Source organism: Stereum hirsutum (assembly GCF_000264905.1).
Source record: "Stereum hirsutum FP-91666 SS1 unplaced genomic scaffold STEHIscaffold_3, whole genome shotgun sequence".
NCBI classification, from domain to species: Eukaryota; Fungi; Basidiomycota; class Agaricomycetes; order Russulales; family Stereaceae; genus Stereum; species Stereum hirsutum.
Window position 1 is genome coordinate 109,171 of NW_006763133.1, and position 17,889 is coordinate 127,059.

Genomic DNA, 17,889 nt, shown 5'->3' on the forward strand with positions numbered 1-17,889 from the left:
TCAGTACGTAGATGCTATGTAGGCAAAGGCGTTCTCGGATTGCCGAGTGGGAATATTATGTTCGACCTGAAACACCGTAGAATACCGTGGACCATCAGACACTGGTCACCCTCACTAGCCAAAAATAGTTGTGTTCCTCCATGTTCTGCGTGAGTCATGAAGAAAAGGCGTAGGAATGACCTATAGAACTGGAGCAGCGGACTAGACTAAGGGAGGGTTGACGCCTGCGAGAGATATTACTAGGATGCTGAGCATCGGCAAGTAAGTATATGTTTCATAGAGCATAAGTAGGAGGGAATTCTTTCCGTTGTTATAAGGTGCAAAGTTTCGATATTTTGCAGGCATGTACGCGTTGTGCTTCCTCCCTAGTGGAGTAGGATGCTATCTTCGTTCAATGGTATATGTACGAGTATTGATTGTGTCAGAGGGGCGTGTCGGAGTGACGTGGCCATTGTTGAGACGTACCGGCTTTCGCCGTTTCAAATATGAGGCACCCTCCGGCGAGGGCCGGCGACGCACTTTCCATTCTTATTCTTTCCTTTCTTCCTGAAAATTCTCTGCTTGACTGTAGCTGGAAACACCGACGACCACAGGCTACTGCGAGGTGCGGAGTGTATCCACCGAAGGAATGACCATTATTACAATTGCGCATGAGTAAACTGCAAATCTAACAAGAACGATGTTATCCATGAAGACCTGCGCCTCTACGTACGCGTACTCTCGTTTTCCACTCCTTTGTCCGTAAAGACCTCCTCCGTTCCCCTCGCGCCGTCTTATATGCCCCAGTTTCTGCATATTTCAAAGTTGCGTATCTACATTGATTCGTTGCCGTTCGAATTGCAGTCCGGATAGAACATTTCGGCGAGGCCGATCGCCGTTCTACGTACATACTCCACACGACGTGTTGACCTGTGTTGACGTCACCCCCTTCATCCCCTCTCGACTCTTATCCAGTTTCTATTATCTTGAATTTCGTTTATCTTCGTTTGATGATCCTTCCATTTTAGGTCGATCGCGTCTACCTGTCACTGTCAAATCTGCCTGACTCCTGCAGTAATCCCCGCCGTAGACCCACCATTGTCTACCCGAAGACGGAAGGACGAATACATGGAACTTGGACGTGCCTGCCGAGGCCCGGCCTAAGTACGCTTACCGTATCCCTTTGGCCACCGCCTCTTGTCAAAATGATTCGCTCTGGCTTATAAGCTAGAGTTCGCGCCGCTCGTCTCCTTTTTTCTTTCCCTCGTCTGCGTTTCCTTTCACGCAACACCATCACTCTCTTCGCTTCTTACTCACCCCCTTCGAAAGAAACAAGATAGCCATGAAGTTCTTCGCCTCTACTACCACCGTCACTCTTCTCTCTCTCTTCCTGGCTGCAATCTCGTTCTCCCATAACGGTTTGGTATCTGCCGAAGCTCTCGCTCCCCGCGCATCTGGCAGTCCCTCTTGCACGTATTCGTGCCCGACCCTCAATCTCAATGGAAAAGCGATCGATACCGTCGCTAGTTCCACTACTACTAGTGTCAGTTGTCTGTGAGTTTGAGCCCTTTTCTCTCGTAGAAAGTGTCCGTTCGCCTGTGCCAGCGAGGGCTTGTGGTGTATTCATAGAGAATGTATTACTAACTAGATTCCCTTATATCCACATATTCAGGTATAAATCTGCGAACGGTGTATGCACGTACTCTAAGGTATGTAGCACGCATTCCTCCTCTTTTGTTTACTATAGCTGTATCTGTCTATTTACACGACTTTTCTGCGTTGGTGTATCAAATCACTGATAATTTGACTTTGACAAACACGCAGACCAGTGGGCTCCTTACCAATAGCGCCAGTGGTGCCCCGGCTTCATGCCCCACGGTCGGGACGAGTTCTTGCACAGCGACGAGGAAGCGTACGCCATTGGACGAGATCGTTGCGGCTAGGTCATGGAAGCCAAGGTCCGCGAGGAGGTCTTCGAGCGAGTAGATTTTGGATGGATGTGTTGTCGCACAGGTGAGTACCGGCCTAACACCATCTTCTCGATATTGTAGACATTGTTTGTTCAACTGTTGTCGTTCCGTCTCGCTAGTCGCGTCTCATTCGGCACTGCGCCATTGGCATAAATGACTCTCACTGGTTAGCGAGATCACGACGAGTCCGAATGCATACTTTGCTCGTGCTGCGAATACCTTTGTTGTGCTGTCCGATATCTTACGTTCCTACTTCTTTCTCTGGCCTTCGAGAACTGTAGCTCGTTTACGATACCCTTCCTATCTGCCTTGACTCCCGTTTTTCTACCGGAGTGCGAAAATGTACTCAGTCTATCCATGCTAGATGGTTATTACTTGAACTCCAGTACACTACATATCAGTTGCGTCGACTATGGAGGGAACGACTGGGTTGGGACCACTATATTTGCCGGTGTCCTTCGTCCAGCGAGATTCAGAGCCTTTTGGAGTACCGTACTGAAGACCTTCGTCAATTTCCACAGCAGGAATTAGTTGAACTGTATAATAGCATACCCCGATGGTCCGTCTCCGTCTACTGTGCTCGGATACCGGCAGTCAGTGCCAAGGCTTTCGAGCTGACTAACCCACAATTAAAGTCTAATGCAGACCCGCTCTACCCCCACATATCCCCGCTATATACCAGAGGAAGGCGCAGACTCAGATCTGTTGGCAAAAATTTGAAGCAGAGAGTAAGTATGATGTATGTATCGGAAGAGAGCGATACGATAAGGAGGGGGGCGGCATGCCGCTGAACATCACAGAAGCTACTATTGATGCATTGCTGAACTGGATCTAGCGTCTCACCAACTTTTTTTAGTCGCTGTACGATCAAATCCAGAAATCAATAACAGTCAATGACCTGTCGAATGAAGGATTGGACAATCAGGCACGCATCAAAAATTCCCCGGACAATGCTATCTCCGCGATTGCCACTGTACCGCCCAAGATCTGCATAAATGCCTTCTACTTACTCCGCGTTTGATTGTATGTGCCTGGAAAATGTCCAGGAATCTCTAATTATCGGAAACGTGGAGGTCGAGGTTCGTCGTTTACATCCGGTGCTTTCGAGCGTCCGACCAGGGCCACTCTAGAACGCGGTGCTCCCGACATGTCACTGTCGCTTTTGATTGTTGAACGCAACAGAGGCGACGATGCCCACTTATACATTGTTTTCTCTTCGTGAATCCCTGTTTCCTGAGTACACCGAAGTCTCCGTATCCTGTGCGAACGTGTATGCGTTCTCTTCTTTGGCCAAGACCCGAAGCTCTGAACGTTCTGACCTACCATTAACCTACCATCCCGGCGTTTCAATTTTGACATATTAAATATCGACAACTGCCATTGCCCTCCGCAGGGTACTTAGCCGACATCCATGTTTCGACAAATTCGTCTGCTGCAGCGGTCGACTATCCCATTTCGAGACTTCCCCTTTCCTCAGATAGCAAACGGAATTAGGGGGGAATAGGAGGAATCAGAGACGACTAGCTCGACTTCCTCCCGTCTCAATCGCCGTCTTTCCTTTAAACTGGCCCACTACACGAATTGACAGACTCCCTCGTTCACCATGCGCGCCTCATTCTCTCCCTTCATCCCTCTTTCGCTCCTCCTCACCATATTCTCCTCTCTTGCGGCATCGACCCCCACCGCTCCACTCCTTCCCCGCGCCTCGGGATCAGCATCCTGCCTTTGGGAATGTCCATCGGCGAACAATAACGGCGTCACACTGTATAGCAGTTCTGATCCGAACGGAGCATCTTGGGTTCTGTGCGAGTAAGTGCCGGTCACTTGTGTTATATTGAACGGGTTTCAGAAGCTGACCAGACGTGACTGTGGACTACGGTTATGCTAGGTATGGCACTCCTCCGAACTACGACACATGCCAGTATGCGGAGGTAAGTCGCCATGTTTATAAATGGTCGTTTATATCGCACATGCTTCTTTCGTATTTCCACTCTCTCCTGTTGTTCGTTTTTGCCATCTGTGCCCATTCGTCGCTCACTTCGCCCAATGATTAGTCTGGGCAGTTCGCCGGTATCTTATGGACCGGTTCCAGTGCCTGCCCCGACAGCGCAGTCCATGTCTGCCCAACCAAGAAGCGGTCGGCGCTCGATGATATTGTCCGGGCGAGGTCGGAAAACATCGTCTCCAAGCGCCGTAGGCTAGAGGAGAAGGCGTGAAGCAAGCATTGAACGGTTTGCAAAGAGGTTTATGGCGTAGACGGTGCGTCTCTTTCTCTCGCTGTATGTGTACTATGGCGACTGACCGCATGCATGCCTTCCACGTGAGAATTGCATAGGCCACCATAACTGTTCCTGTCCTTATAGTATCAGCAAGTCCATCAAACCGGTGCACCTTCGTCATCGCGTGGCATTGTTGTCTCACCCTGTTTGCGCCTTCGTCAGTGATAGCCCTACACATATAGAAGGTTGGGATGGACATACCTTCACGTCCTTCCCATCACCCTTCATAACACCGTTAATAAAGACGATATACTTTCGCTCTCGAGCTTTGGAGGAATATCTGACCGTGTCTGTTCTGCCGTCCTGACGTGCGAGTTTCATCTCAGATTATTTGGTGAGTTAGACCAAGTGGTCACCCCTTCCGGCGAGGAAAGCTCGATCATACTACTATCATGCAGCTCCAGGTTGCGGCTGAGATCTATGCGGACCTTGGTCTCCTGGTGTCGAATGGCTTCGTGAGCGTCAAGTGACGCGAGAAGCGTTAGTCGTCTACTGGAGAGCCCGTGTCCGTGCCGTGATACCATTCATTTGGAGCACGACGCTCAAGATTTTGATAGTGGATCGTCATGGAGAACATTATCGTACAAGAGAATATGTTATCAGCGTCTCACAAACCAAGCACAGTCTTCAGACTGTTGTAGTCCGGAGATCCCAATCCCGTCACGGGGTCCCACGAAGCCCTAGAGGAACGATCGTCAGTCCACAATTCATCTACGAGATTTGACACAATGAACGGTCTCACCCAGCCGAGAACCCGTTTGTCCCGCAGCCGGGGTTATTTCCTGTGGTAGAAAACGCAACAGAACCTCATCAGACGGTGCACGTGAATGTGAAAGAGGTGGACGAACGAACCTGAAGTGATATCATTGAACGCCTGTGGATTCGCATAAATCAGAGGATTCAACCACCCCAGTGGTGGCTGGCCAGCAGCAACGAGCTCATCGTCCAACATGGCAAAGACGGAGGCGACGCTAGGCGTCGAAGCGCTCGTACCGTTGACAGTGTACCAGCCTCCGGTCCATTGGATGTAAAAATTTATCGCCTGTGCCGACACATCAGGGAAACCTGTATCCATGCAGAAGAACAATGATCAGACTAGCTCTTTCATGGGTTGCCTTATCGTGAAGTCGCAGTAGACGAGAAAATAGAACGTACCGCGCCCGGTAGAGTTATAGAGGCCGTTATAAGTCCTCGATCCGAAGTTCTCCTGCCATGACGAAACCATGTCAGACTGGAAGGAAGGAACGGCGAAATATGTCGAGAAGCCTCCGCCAGAGAGTGGGGCTGCAACTTCGGGACCGACTCCAGTCGTTCCACCGACCTGTTTAACGCCACCCGGTCAGTGAGTATGCGAATGAGGTCAGGAAGACGGTGGAGACGCACAGATGTGACGTAAGGACATGTCGAAGGGCTACACATAGACCAGTCAGTCGGATTCAGCATGAAACTAAGAGGGCGATGAGTGTGTGGCGTACAAGGAAGGGACGAAGAATGTGCAGTCATCGTAATAAGTGCCACCGACACCGCCATCTCCAGAACTCGTAAAGGCAGTCGTACCACGGGCCGTAAGCTGAGCATAGGCGTTACACAGATTACTATAGCAAGGAAAATAGATATTAGGATTCTGGGTCAGAAAATATGACAAGGGCAAAACGTACTTCACGAGGTTGAACGCCAGCGAGGGCTCATTGAACGCATACCTACATACGGTCGATAAGCACAACTCGTTACTAGTGGAAGTGAATGAGTCGAACGTAAGACTTACGACGTAGTTAGAACATTCGGCACGACATCCTCGGCCAATAAGAAGTTAACCTCATCAATGAACCCCGCGATCCCATCCGTATTATCGTACCCCACCGAGACGAACTGGACGGGTACTCCTGTCGCCACTCCGATGGTATACTGAAGGTCAAGATCCTACAGTATGAGGATAATCGTCAGCGACGCTCGTCATCATACACAAGGACGAAGAATAAAACGAACCGCCTCAGCACCAGCATAATATATCGTTTGGTCGTCCTCTCCGCCGTCTAGTTCTTCTAGGGTATATGTCGCGTTGCTATCCATGTCGGGACGGAAATATGCAAGGAAAGCCTGTTGTTTGCGTGGTAATCCGTGTGAGTAGAGACGAGGGAAGGACGATTATACTTGGGCCACAAATAGAAAACAGGTCCTACCTGGAGGTCAGCTCTATTCGCATTCTCGTCGGTGAAACCTGAAACTGCCATGATGTTCGAAGCCTGCGTAGCCGGGCTAGGTAATAGGATGAAGACGGGCACCGCATGTCAGCACTGTCGACGGAGATCCGTTCATAGAGACAGAACTCACGTCCTTGGGATGTTGTACATCTCAATGAGACAAGCCGGTTGCATAGAGGTCCTAGACAGCGAGATAGTGCATTCAACAACTTGTCGGCAGCAAGTATCATACGTAGACAGAGAAATGGCTTACTCGCAAACGGGATCGACAGCCTCGGTGGTTGTGCGACCAGAAGCGCCCGTAACGGTCTTTGGAGGCGAAACAGGCTTCGCGCTCGTTTTCATCTTCGATCCGGTATTCGGGACCGGAAATCTATACAAATAAGGCAAGTAAAATACATCAGTCCTATTCATTCGATACGAACAACATAACCCAGAAAGAAACAGAAACTCACACAACGGTCGGATGCACGAAACTAACGTGTTCCTTCAAACTACTCGGCACCGAATACTGCAAAGTCCTGATCGCGGTCTGCCCAGTCGCTTGGTGCTGGAAGGTTGAAAAATCGGCGCCGAGGACGTCGTTAGCTTGTGAGACGGTCATGTTGACGGAGACCCAGTCGCCTGCGGGTGAGAAGAGTGTGGAGGTGAGGTTGTTGGAGGCGAGCCAATCGTTGAAGGAGGATGCAGTGTCTGTGGATGGGGCGACAAAAGCTTCGACCTAGAGTCATACACATAAAATGAGTTGATGTTCGAGGCCTGGCGTAGTAAGATGAAAAAAGAAGGCTGACCTGCTCCTTTGACAAAAACTGCCTATACCTCTCACTCCCTGGCGTGCTAATCGCATACAATTCGCTCTCCAGTCCCGGGAAATTGCTCTGCGTCAGCGCAAACTTGAGGCTCAACACTTCGTCCTCTGGTGCTGCTCCGACGTGCACGAAGCCGGAAGGAACGGAATCTCTACGCTCGTGGACGACCATATCACGCCCGGTCGTGGCTAATGGCTTGGCACATGCTACCGAGAGCAAGAAGGCAGCTGTGGAGAGCAGAGCTAGATGCACCATGGTGAGGCGAGATGGGCGAGCGAGCAACCTAAACTGTAAGAACACGAAACACCAAGGAAAAGCACATCGACGCAACAGAACCTTTATAGCACTAGTCCTACCAGGCTGAAGATCAAGACATGCCGAAAACTCGAAAGCTCGACGCATTGCTCTGATTCTTCGGAAGGACACCACTCGGGCCCTCTGACCACCGACAATCCTTCGTAATGGCCGTCCGCACCCTCTCAACGGATCCTAGCCACGACGCTCATATCGCGGCCCATAAGACCATAAAACGGTTCATCAGGCAAAAGCATATGCTCCCTTTCCTATAAAAAGCGACAAATAGAGTCATCCGACCCGTCCTTCAAGGATCGCCAACGGGTGGAACAATGGGCTGATGGAACGACGATACGAGATTCACGTTAGACACTGGTGACAAACGACAGGATAAATAATTTATAGCGGAGTAGTATCACGCGGCTGTCGCACAAAAGGAGTTGAGAGGCGACAATGCGGAGAGTTTGGACGCTTTCAACGCTTTTGCGGTGATTAGGGCTAGCGCTGACGATGCGTGCTCGTCGGGTGGTCGATACGAACTGCTACGACACCGTGCTTTCCGTGTTTTAAAAAGCCTGGATTAGGAAAACATGGATGTACGCAAACAATCACGCGGCACAAGGGAGATGTCATGATACGGCACCAGAACAGTGAGGTATACGCGTATCATGGATGATCCACCAGGTCCAAGGGCAGGAGGGAGAAGGAGAAGTTCGACATCCATCGCTAGCCCCGAGCAAGAGGTCCAAACTTGGACGCGACGGAGGAGAAACCAGCGTCCTCGGATATGCCTCGGTCCGGAGATTCTGCTGTCCTATTCGAGACTCTGTTAGAAAGGTAGCAACGAGACCATGAAAAGGAGGGCGGAAGGCCGCAGCTCACAGGGCCGAATGTGACTTGGCGAGATGAAACAAAACGTGAAAATCGTTCGAGTGGTGTGTCATTTGCACCCGCGACCTCGACGAAGCAGGGGCAGCTGTTGCCCGCGTCAGAGGAGACTGCGTTGGTGAGGCGCGCAACATGTTCGGTCGCTTCGATAACGCTGCACTTGAGACCATTGTGCCCAAAGAGGTCATCACGGTCCTTGAGAACCCATTTTGGGAAACACAGAAATAGACGCCCAATGAGGTGACACCAAAAGACGACCCAAGACTAATCAAACCACCAACCTATCGAGAGACAGCAATTGGAAAATGGGATGATGATGCGCTATAACAAGTCACCCATGTCGCCTGTGGAGTGTTGTTACAACCTGACGTTGGTAATGGCTTACGTGCTGGAGGTCATAGGGACGTTGGTTGAATCTCAGCCAGAACCGCAAAGTGAATATAGCCATTTGTAGTCAGAGATCTTCTGGAGGGAACATGAAGACAAGTCGTTGCAGTCAGATGGGGTTCAAACACTATGGACCAAGTTTCAGCCATGCATTTCGTCCACAAGAACGAAAAGGAGATACCACACATCCACACCACACCCACGGTCGCAGAGCAGATGAACCTTTCAATCCCTCCTCCTCGAGCTCCTCGATTCGTCACGGTCGCGGTCTCTTCGGCGATGCCTGTCCTCGTAGTCACCGTCCTTCCTCGAGCTACGCCTATCTCGGTCGCGATCTGCATCTATGTCCCTTCCTCTGTCCCTAACATCGTCCTTCCTCTGTCCCTAACATCGTCCTTCCTCCGGCGGTCATAGTCCCCGTCCCTACCATCTCGTCTTCGGTCGTCGTAATCCCTCTCCTTTCCCTTCTCCTTCCTCCACTCTCCGTCCCTGTTCTTATCCTCATAACTCCGCTCCCTATCCCGATCCCTATCCCTTGGCCTCTCGGTCTCGCTCCTCCTCTCATTCCTCTCCGGTGACTCTCTTCTCGATCGACTCCCACTCCCACTCCTATTCGTCCTCACATCATCTCCCTCCCGCTTTATGACGGGTACATACCGCTTCTCCGGCCTCCCCATCTTCTTCTTCCTCGGATCCCCATCATCGAGCACCTCCTTCTCCTTCGCTCCAATACCCAACAGCGCAGGCCTCGCACTCGGCAAGTACGGCTCCATCGCCTTCTTACCCTTCAAATGTTTGCCCTTCCCCGCCGGCCCGTCCGGCGTCCATCCCATTCCACGTAACAGCGCCGCACCGAACTGAGAGACCGGAACGCGCTCGTAGTCTGCCATAGTGGCGGATTCGGGAAGGATCTGCATGTCTTGCTGGAAGGCTTCGGTTTCGGAGACCGGGGTTGGGATGACGTCGATTGTGGGCTCGGAGGATGCGTCTTGGCCTGAAAGGAGAAGACGAATGGCGCGCTGATCTTCCGTCTCTGGCTCGACCTTCACTTCTTCCTCCGCCTTGACTTCCACCGTCGTGCTCGTTTCCTCCTCCATCTTCACGTCCCCCTCCTCCCCGGGTTCAATCTTCTCCAACTTGACCTTCTTCCGGACTTGTAAACCTCTCAACTCAGGTCCCGAATTGATGGTGTCCTTCGTGCCTAGTCCCCCCTGGGACCCATCGGCGCCAGTCATGGCTGCCGCGCTGGGAGGGACGTAGGTGGGTTGTTTGATGCCGCGACGCTGGCGGGCGAGGGCGCGCCAATCTTTGTTGGCGAGGGAGGGAATGACGAGGGGCGCGGCAGGTTTGAGGCGTTCGCCGTTGGCTCTGTAGATGTATCAAGTGATATATTCAAGGATTTTGATGGGGATGGGGGAGTGTGAGAGATAGAGAGAGGCGACGGGGATAAGGGCTTTTGTGAGTTGAGGAACTAGTTCAGGTAGAGAAAAGCGCAAACAAAATGGAAGGGGGTTCAGAAGGGAAGAAACGACCGAGTATGGGTTCTGTGTAGAATGAATGTCGGAAATGTAGAACAAGTCGAAAAAATAGCGTTGTCAAAATGAAGAAACACACACCGCTGTACCCCAAATTGATCAAACCCAGTCACGAGCTCGTCTTCCATCCTTTCCTCCTCACTGCTATCGCTCTCCTCTCCTCTCTCTTCATAAGTACGCGCTCTCGGCTTCGGGCTGTTACTTCCTGACCTCGAGCCGGCACCTTGATCCGTCAAATGACGAGGCAAGGCAGGAATCTTGAACGACGGCGCTGATGCATGAGGCGAAGTCGCTGCTGCGTCGCTGTCAGGGCCGGTGGACGTGGCACGAGAGGAAGAAGGGGTTGGGCGACGGATTGTAAAAGAGACTTTGGACTCTTGTTTGACGGTGGAAGACATCGTCGTCGTGAACGTCGTGCTTTCGATGTCGGTTACCGGACAAAACTCGACTAACGCGACGTTGGAGTCAAAGGTGGCACAGCCCACCTTCGGCAGATGCCGGTGTGGCGCTGCTTGGGAACGCCACTCATACGATGCATCGACTGAACGGTGAACGTCTACGATCAACTGCCCAGCACGAATAGGGTACTTATAACAAGGCATGAAAGACTCTATCTTGTTGATTTATATATATGCTCTGTTTGTGTTCAAAAGTATATGGTCCTACCGACGCTGACTTTGCACTGACTACTTATTCATTCAGTACCTCTCTAAACCCTCAAGCTGGCTTGACCAAAAAAGTACAGGAATGTGCCATGAGCTGCGACCATCCACCCAAATCTGGCAGCATTTTCTGACATTGTAAAATACAACGTTCTTCTCGTTCTGCAGAGTTACATCAATAAACAAGCCTTTTTCCGTAAGCGGGAGGCGCTCACCCATCAATATAAACCGCACTCATTTCTACTGCTGCTTCTCCTCATTCAGAAAATCTTGAATCGTCTCGACAATGACCATATGATTGTCCGAATGGTAATTCAACCCAGTCACGACGACAACCCCCACAATGCCCTCCACGCCCTCCACCATGATGGGCACTCCACCACCATCAAGTGAATACAGTGTCGACTCCTCGTCGCTCAAACAGGCCCACTTTGAAATTTTTTTTTCTCTTGTCGTTTGATGTCCTCCAACGTCGCGAAAGCGCACGCTCATATAGTAACTCGAGCGTTCAAACCTCAAAACGGTGTTCCGATTACGAGCGATCGAAGAGGCAATATTGAGAGTGATTCCTGGGCGTGTGACGGCTTGAAATACGGTATGAGGAAGGCAATGAGGCGGTGGGCTGGTGTTCCCAAGGGAGATAGATATGATAGCAGGGTTGGCGGATTTTAACGCTAGGATACGAGTGCGTAAAGCCATGCCGAGGGCGAAGGCAGTATCGGAGGTGAACGACGGGAATACGAGAGATTTCTCCTGAGCCTCGATCTTGTCAAGCTGTTGAGAGATACAAATATCCTTCAGTCGGGGGCATGGAGTCTTAATCAGGAAGCGAAGCATACCAGGGTGGGAGCCTGTAGTAGAGTGGTCATGATAATCGTTTACGAGGAATTGACGTGACTGTGCGACTAAGTACTAACAAAGAGATGTTATGAATCTACGCAGGATATAAGAGGGGCCATACTCGATAGGTACCTTGGAAGAAAACTGACGTATCCCAGAGTCAATCAACCTGTCTTAAATACTTCCCGGCTATGGACGCCACAAGAATTCGGGACATACAGCCCAGCCTCTGGCTTACAATTGTTCCACGAAGACATCGCACCTCGAGGTGCCTCGAGGATACAGCATGCATCTACGCCTATTGTGTGCTGCCCAGTGATACTGTAACTTAGAAGCATGGACATGTGAGGCGCCCCTGCAGCCGTGGAAGGCGTGTGGCACGACGTGACCCGAACTCCTGGCGTCGAACATACTGCGCGCCACACAGAGGTACTTACTGAATCATACACACATCCGCCTTGCATCCTAAAGCTGGCGGCAGACAACAAGAAACTCATTCGCAATGGATATGCATGGTTTTCGTCACAATATAAACGCACGGGTCCTATTCCTTCCCTACCACAATCTGAACACAAGCGTGACACCATCATGCATGCTCGGACGCAACTTAAAGACACTTTCGCGAAACCGATCTGAAACCTATCGAACCGCTACTATAAGTATCATGAACAACAATTGTCTCTTTTCAATTTCATGATTCCTAATGCCGATTCCGCGCATATTGCTTTACGAGACGTTCTGTATAAAATGCGCAATTATCAATACACCATAAGTATGTTTGGAGAAGAACTGGAAAAAAAGACAATAACATACATGATATTATGTTCATCCGATGATGATGTCCGCCTTCAACTCATGGCCCTCCGCAACCGTGTACTTCACCTCAAATTTCCTCCCACAGTCTTGCTCTTCACACTATAATCCTCCAACGTTTTCTCCATACGACCTCTTCGCATCATACCACTCCGGCGTGATAACGACCCCCGTGTCGTGCGGCACCAGCCCGGTCACGACGTCGCACCAGCGCGCATAGTTGTGCACCCCGAGCGCGACGATGAAACGTTCGTTACGGTCGGCGGACTCAAAGCGGAGGGTGCCGCAGGTGCCAGAGGCGTTCATGCGAAGGACTTGTTGGTCGTTGGGTTCGGTCCAGGCGCCGCCGCCGCCGTAGTTGAAGACGCATTTCTCGATAATTTCGAAGAAGGAGGAGGGGTTCGTCTGGAAGACGCGGACCGCTACTCAATAGCCAAGGACATTGGGCCAGGAGGGTACATCTGGTGCACATCTCTTGGCGAATGTTTTGTGCGAGGTAGTGCGAAGAAGATGAAGACGTTGCGTTTGAACAACGAGTACGCCTATGTAGCGACATGATCGTCCGTAATTTGCCGGTAAGCAGGGCCGTGACACCCAGAATCAACCCAGAATACAGCGCCGGTGACATGGTTGAATTTCATCCTATAAAAATCCCGCTCGACGGATTCACAGAGCTACCTACGTATTGTTCTGAGGAAACACTTAAGTATAGTGCTCACCTTATGTAAATCAACCTAAGATTCTTATCCCCCTCCGCGGAAGCAACGAACTTAATCGAATACTTTCAAGATCCACCCTGAGGGCCATCGTTAGTCACAAGGGTGCACGGGACTAGATTTCACTGAGCAGTGATTTGACCGAGTATCAAGAGCGAGAATTGGCCTATGACGTGGTAAACCGCAGAGACCGTTATACTTAGCTAAATATCGAGTAAGAATGAAATGTTTCTTTGGAGACCAAGCACAGTAGACAACTAACATCAGCAAGGCCGCATCTGGCTAAACCTAGCTATTTCGGTCTATTCGGTCTCCCGGGAGACCCGAATAGATGGTTTGACAGCATCTATTCATCATAGACCTGCCTTCTGGGAGGCACGAAATAGAGCACAATAGAGTATGATAGCTCCGTTCATTTCTCCTGTAGAGGATTCAGTAGAACATAGTACTCGACTCTTATTGGCCAGTTTGGATGGTAAAAAGTGATTTATTGCGGAAATAAAGTGGGTGCTAAGCATACTTTACATCAAACAAGATTGGTACATAGCAAGTAAAAAAAAATCGTAGCATCAAACCACAGCCTGGCACCTCAGTCACCAATAAACACAATCCCGACTTGTGCCCAGTAGCTACAAGTTCGAGATCCTGGACAACCTGCAATCAGATACTTACGTGGCTATTCGCCCGTCAGCCTCACCGTTGAGCCACGTCTCCATCAACGGACCCCGTAGTCGAAGTAGGTGGGAAATGCCGTGGTAGGTGAAGAGATCGACAACTGGGACGATCGGAATAGGCAGAAGGATCGGCAAAAGTGTGTGAGGCAAGGGAGGCTGTATGGAGAGCTGGAGAGAAATCAGCGATGGTTCAAAATAACGATGACAGAGAAACAAAATGGATAAAGATACAAAGAACGAATAAACATGCATAGGTGGTGGCGATAGAGGGACAACTATCCCATCGAGTGTGAATGGGGCAGACGAGATTGGAAGGCTGGCGCCGAATCCAATGATGGACTCGATATACGGGATCGGACGACCGAACCACGGACACGGACACGTGACGATTCCATCGGAAGTCTCGACGGACTCAGCGTCGAGCGAGGCTTCCACCTCTGCGGCACGTGAGTCAACGAGCGATACCGTCAGCAGCACCCTCCAGAGGCGATCTTGACTGTGGCGTCGGTAACGAAACCGACGAGTCCACCCATTCCTCGTCGTCCTCGTTGTACCGATTGTCGTTGTCCAGTTCACTCTGTGGTGGCGGTCGACAGCCGGATCAAAGTGCATCGATATGATGGGACAGGCAAGAGGGAGGAGTGGAGAAGATAGGAAGCGCGAGACGTACCCAAGAACAAACCACGTTCCCGCTAGAATAACACTGACCGTAATAACCGTCGTATAGTCCATGGCATCCTTCATGACAGGCAGCACCATCGGTATCGAGAAACCCACCGTCGAGAACAACGTCCACATTATATAGTTTAGATTGACCTGTGTTTCGCACATGCCGCACATGAGGAGCAGGGAGAGCAACCAGGAAGAAAGACGACGTACCGCCCATCCAAGAAGACCATCTCCCATGCAGAACGGACCTGGCTTGAACGTACCTCAGCTAGATTATACACGCACCTGATCACATCTCCCTCCTCCACGTCTTCGACCGGTGCCGTGGGTGACGTCGAGCACACACATGCAACGCCACATGCGCAATCATCGAGCCTGACCTGTCCAAGAAGATACCTTCAGTGAGTAAGTATGCAAAAGTATGGGAATGGGGAAAGAAACACACGCACCGCACGAAGGGTTCAGGAGACATGAATCGAGGCCATCACGCCGATCGGAGGTAGCTTGTATCGAAAGCCGGGATACCGTGGGGGAGGACATATCGTGGATGTGGCAGGTGGCCACTGGCAGCGACATATTTCTGGACGCGAAAGAGGAGGACGTTGTGGTGTTCGAGGGTGAAAGATAAAGGCGTGAGATGAGGGAAGAGAGAAAGTGGATGAGAGGCGCTTGCCTTCGAAGTTCGTCAAAGAGATCAACGGGATCACGTGTTGGTTTAGGGCGGGCGCGGCAGGAGTATCGTGAATGTAAATGACTCAAACCAGATTCGTCCCTCCCATTCTTGCCGCTCATCTACCCATCCTCGAATCCGAATTTCCGCTGCACGCTCATCAGTACACCGACAGCATCGAGCCTTTCGACGCTTATTTACCCAGCGGTTGTGAGTATCAGCACTCTCTTCTCCTGCCGTGTACGAACGCCAGCCTTGGCGTGGCGACGCACACCTTGGAGATAGCGATCCTTGCGTCCTCGCGAGCGTGAAAACGACGGGACGATTGTCGATGTGGATGCACTATTCAATTGGTATAGGGGTGTGTGTGCGGCCTAATGGGTTGGCTGTGAGTTTCACCGAGGCTCGCCGGTACGTCTTCTGCTGCACGGTCGTTATGTTATACCACTCACCCCGACTGCCTTCCTACTCTCGGGTCAGTGCTCTCCCACCGGAACTGTGGTGCGACCGTATACGCACTAGTTCATGTCCGTAGAACATCGTTCTATGCAGGTATTCGGTGGTAGGTATACTTTGAGCTCTGACGAGTCGAAGTGAGGGGAGCATCCACGAGGATTACATCTGTTATCTGCCCTCTCATGTTTTTGTCTATGTATGTTTATGTACTGTCACGTGGGTATCTATCTTGTAGTACTCATTCGTAAATACTATGAGTAACCACCCATTCTCCACGAATACAGTGCTTCTCGTGGAGGTGAGACGGTCCTTTCGTGCTCTACCAGGCTCTACCTGAGCTATTGAATTAGGAAGTATCTATAGCGCCCACCGGGAATAGAGCGAAAAGAAGGCGTAGACCGGAATAGACCGAAAAGCTAGGTTTAGGCAGATGCTGTCTTGCTGATGAACCCATGGCCAGACTGGCTGCCATGGACGGGGTTGTGGGCAAGTTGCACTGTGTGACCGAAGGGGGGTGGATTTCAATATCACGAGCGGTGAAATTCATCGTTCGCTGAATTTGCAGCGAAACTTGTTTCGCTTCCCATAGAGCTTCAAGAGGATGGGAGTGAAATCCACGAGCTGTTACGCGAAGATTGCTTTTGGGGGCTATTGTGGCGTGTGGCAGCGGTGTGGGGTTATGATGTCATTGGCGGCTATGAGCTTCGTTCGTGATGCAAAGTCAGTCAAAGTAGCTCTTTGCTCTGTACCACCACCTCACCGGCTCGTCAAGGCTATGACCATGTCGTCGTCGTCGTCGTCGTCGGTGTCGTCGTCAATGTCGAGGCCCCCCTCGAAAAGTTCACACATTCTACTACATAAGTATCCACTCACACTAGGATGACAAGTTACACCACCATCACGAAGAGCGTCAATATCAGCGAGCCCATAACACTCTGATTGAGCAGACTGGAAACAGTGAGAATATTCGTAGGCACAAAGGCGTGTCTCTTTCTGTCTTTTGCTTCTCCATAGTCTTTGCTAACAAGACATCCTTCGGCTTGCCGTTGTAGCACAGGGTAGACATTTTGATTTTTTCTAATGACTAGTACTGGCCCTCGCTCTATTTCTCGCTGCCGCCTATTCATCTCACCCTCCTTTGCAACAGGAGCATTTGGTCTCCCAGCTGTGCTACACCTCCGTGTACGTTACCGTCACCAGAATCTCCGGCCTCGCTTTTATATATTTAGGCACACGTCAAAGGTCACCGTCAATGTACGTGGAGAGTTCAGGCTTCACACGGGTCACGAGCGGCATACTTTAGGCAATATGTATATTAGCAGTAGGATAATTGTACTCAATTAACATTCTCATGGTGTCCAAATGATCGAGAGCAGCAAAGGGAGGTGGTTCAGTGGTAGTGCTCGCAAATCACCATTACATTGATAGCGAAACACATCGTGAAACGTTTCTAAATGGTAGCAAATTTTCGCTCCACCGTTTCGCTCGGATGCTGGTGAAATTGTTATCCATGCAGCGAAATCCACGGTGTTTCTTGATGGACTTGACCTATTCTGCACTCAAAATGTGTCGTGAAAACCATGCTCGAAGAGGGGCTCAGTGTTGTGGGCATCGAAGTCTTGTTACGTAAGTTAACGTGAAATTTGTCTATGCCGCATCACGTAATAAATCTTATCTTATCGCATCCGGATTTTCAGTCGATAGCGCCCGTCCTCCCATCATCTCTTTCCAAGCCATCATCTCGCAAACCGCTGCGTACGTCCTCGGAATGCTCATCCAAGTTCTAATCTCTCACCCAAAAGTACTTCTGACCTGGAATATAATAAAGTGCTTAGCCCTATATTAGGTGACCCGCTGTCATGAGCCACTCTTTGGCACATTTTCGGTCGCACTTCGCTGTGCTGTGCTTAAGCGCTTACTACCTGATGCTGGAACAGTGGTACCTGGTTAAATGCTTGATCTATCGCACGCTTTTGATCCATTATCTGTGTGGTGCACTGGCTCAAGTACAGTAGGTCTTGATTAAGTGCATCCACAGGAGACTCGC

At 50.6% G+C, this 17,889-nt stretch overlaps 6 protein-coding genes and 1 pseudogene across 7 annotated transcripts; 2 read left to right on the forward strand and 5 right to left on the reverse strand.

Moving 5' to 3' along the window:
• Window positions 1-1,321: 1,321 nt before the first annotated feature.
• Window positions 1,322-2,503, forward strand: STEHIDRAFT_137279 (uncharacterized protein; the record flags this gene model as incomplete). The annotated part of the gene is made up of 4 exons (XM_007300606.1): window positions 1,322-1,533; window positions 1,652-1,688; window positions 1,804-1,992; window positions 2,069-2,503. The coding sequence occupies 3 exons, from the start codon at window positions 1,322-1,324 to the stop codon at window positions 1,963-1,965; spliced, it is 411 nt and encodes a 136-aa protein (XP_007300668.1). The 3' UTR covers window positions 1,966-1,992; window positions 2,069-2,503.
• Window positions 2,504-3,552: 1,049 nt separating this feature from the next.
• Window positions 3,553-4,165, forward strand: STEHIDRAFT_108202 (uncharacterized protein; the record flags this gene model as incomplete). The annotated part of the gene is made up of 3 exons (XM_007300607.1): window positions 3,553-3,758; window positions 3,838-3,880; window positions 4,004-4,165. The coding sequence occupies 3 exons, from the start codon at window positions 3,553-3,555 to the stop codon at window positions 4,163-4,165; spliced, it is 411 nt and encodes a 136-aa protein (XP_007300669.1).
• A 670-nt stretch (window positions 4,166-4,835) lies between these two features.
• On the reverse strand, window positions 4,836-7,409 carry STEHIDRAFT_51847 (family S53 protease; the record flags this gene model as incomplete). The annotated part of the gene is made up of 14 exons (XM_007300435.1): window positions 4,836-4,908; window positions 4,971-5,010; window positions 5,081-5,293; window positions 5,384-5,549; window positions 5,612-5,639; window positions 5,704-5,823; window positions 5,887-5,928; window positions 5,994-6,148; window positions 6,215-6,325; window positions 6,409-6,484; window positions 6,560-6,638; window positions 6,720-6,802; window positions 6,885-7,150; window positions 7,221-7,409. 14 exons carry the CDS (start codon window positions 7,407-7,409, stop codon window positions 4,836-4,838), a joined length of 1,641 nt encoding a protein of 546 aa, XP_007300497.1.
• Window positions 7,410-8,863: 1,454 nt separating this feature from the next.
• STEHIDRAFT_118696 (uncharacterized protein) lies at window positions 8,864-10,764 on the reverse strand. The gene is made up of 2 exons (XM_007300608.1): window positions 10,424-10,764; window positions 8,864-10,175 (listed from the first exon to the last, which is right to left on the reverse strand). Exons 1-2 carry the CDS (start codon window positions 10,738-10,740, stop codon window positions 9,149-9,151), a joined length of 1,344 nt encoding a protein of 447 aa, XP_007300670.1. The 5' UTR covers window positions 10,741-10,764; the 3' UTR covers window positions 8,864-9,148.
• Window positions 10,765-11,060: 296 nt separating this feature from the next.
• STEHIDRAFT_91862 (uncharacterized protein) lies at window positions 11,061-11,841 on the reverse strand (the record flags this gene model as incomplete). Its single annotated transcript, XM_007300609.1, has 2 exons — window positions 11,061-11,166; window positions 11,220-11,841. The coding sequence occupies one exon, from the start codon at window positions 11,839-11,841 to the stop codon at window positions 11,245-11,247; it is 597 nt and encodes a 198-aa protein (XP_007300671.1). The 3' UTR covers window positions 11,061-11,166; window positions 11,220-11,244.
• An 828-nt stretch (window positions 11,842-12,669) lies between these two features.
• STEHIDRAFT_182934 lies at window positions 12,670-13,129 on the reverse strand (annotated as a pseudogene; the record flags this gene model as incomplete). The annotated part of the gene is made up of 2 exons: window positions 12,670-13,079; window positions 13,117-13,129. Coding segments are annotated over 2 exons (423 nt in total).
• An 833-nt stretch (window positions 13,130-13,962) lies between these two features.
• On the reverse strand, window positions 13,963-15,188 carry STEHIDRAFT_108206 (uncharacterized protein; the record flags this gene model as incomplete). Its single annotated transcript, XM_007300610.1, has 8 exons — window positions 13,963-14,002; window positions 14,046-14,215; window positions 14,294-14,484; window positions 14,513-14,624; window positions 14,718-14,863; window positions 14,927-14,964; window positions 15,002-15,112; window positions 15,166-15,188. 8 exons carry the CDS (start codon window positions 15,186-15,188, stop codon window positions 13,963-13,965), a joined length of 831 nt encoding a protein of 276 aa, XP_007300672.1.
• Between the last annotated feature and the right edge of the window lie 2,701 nt (window positions 15,189-17,889).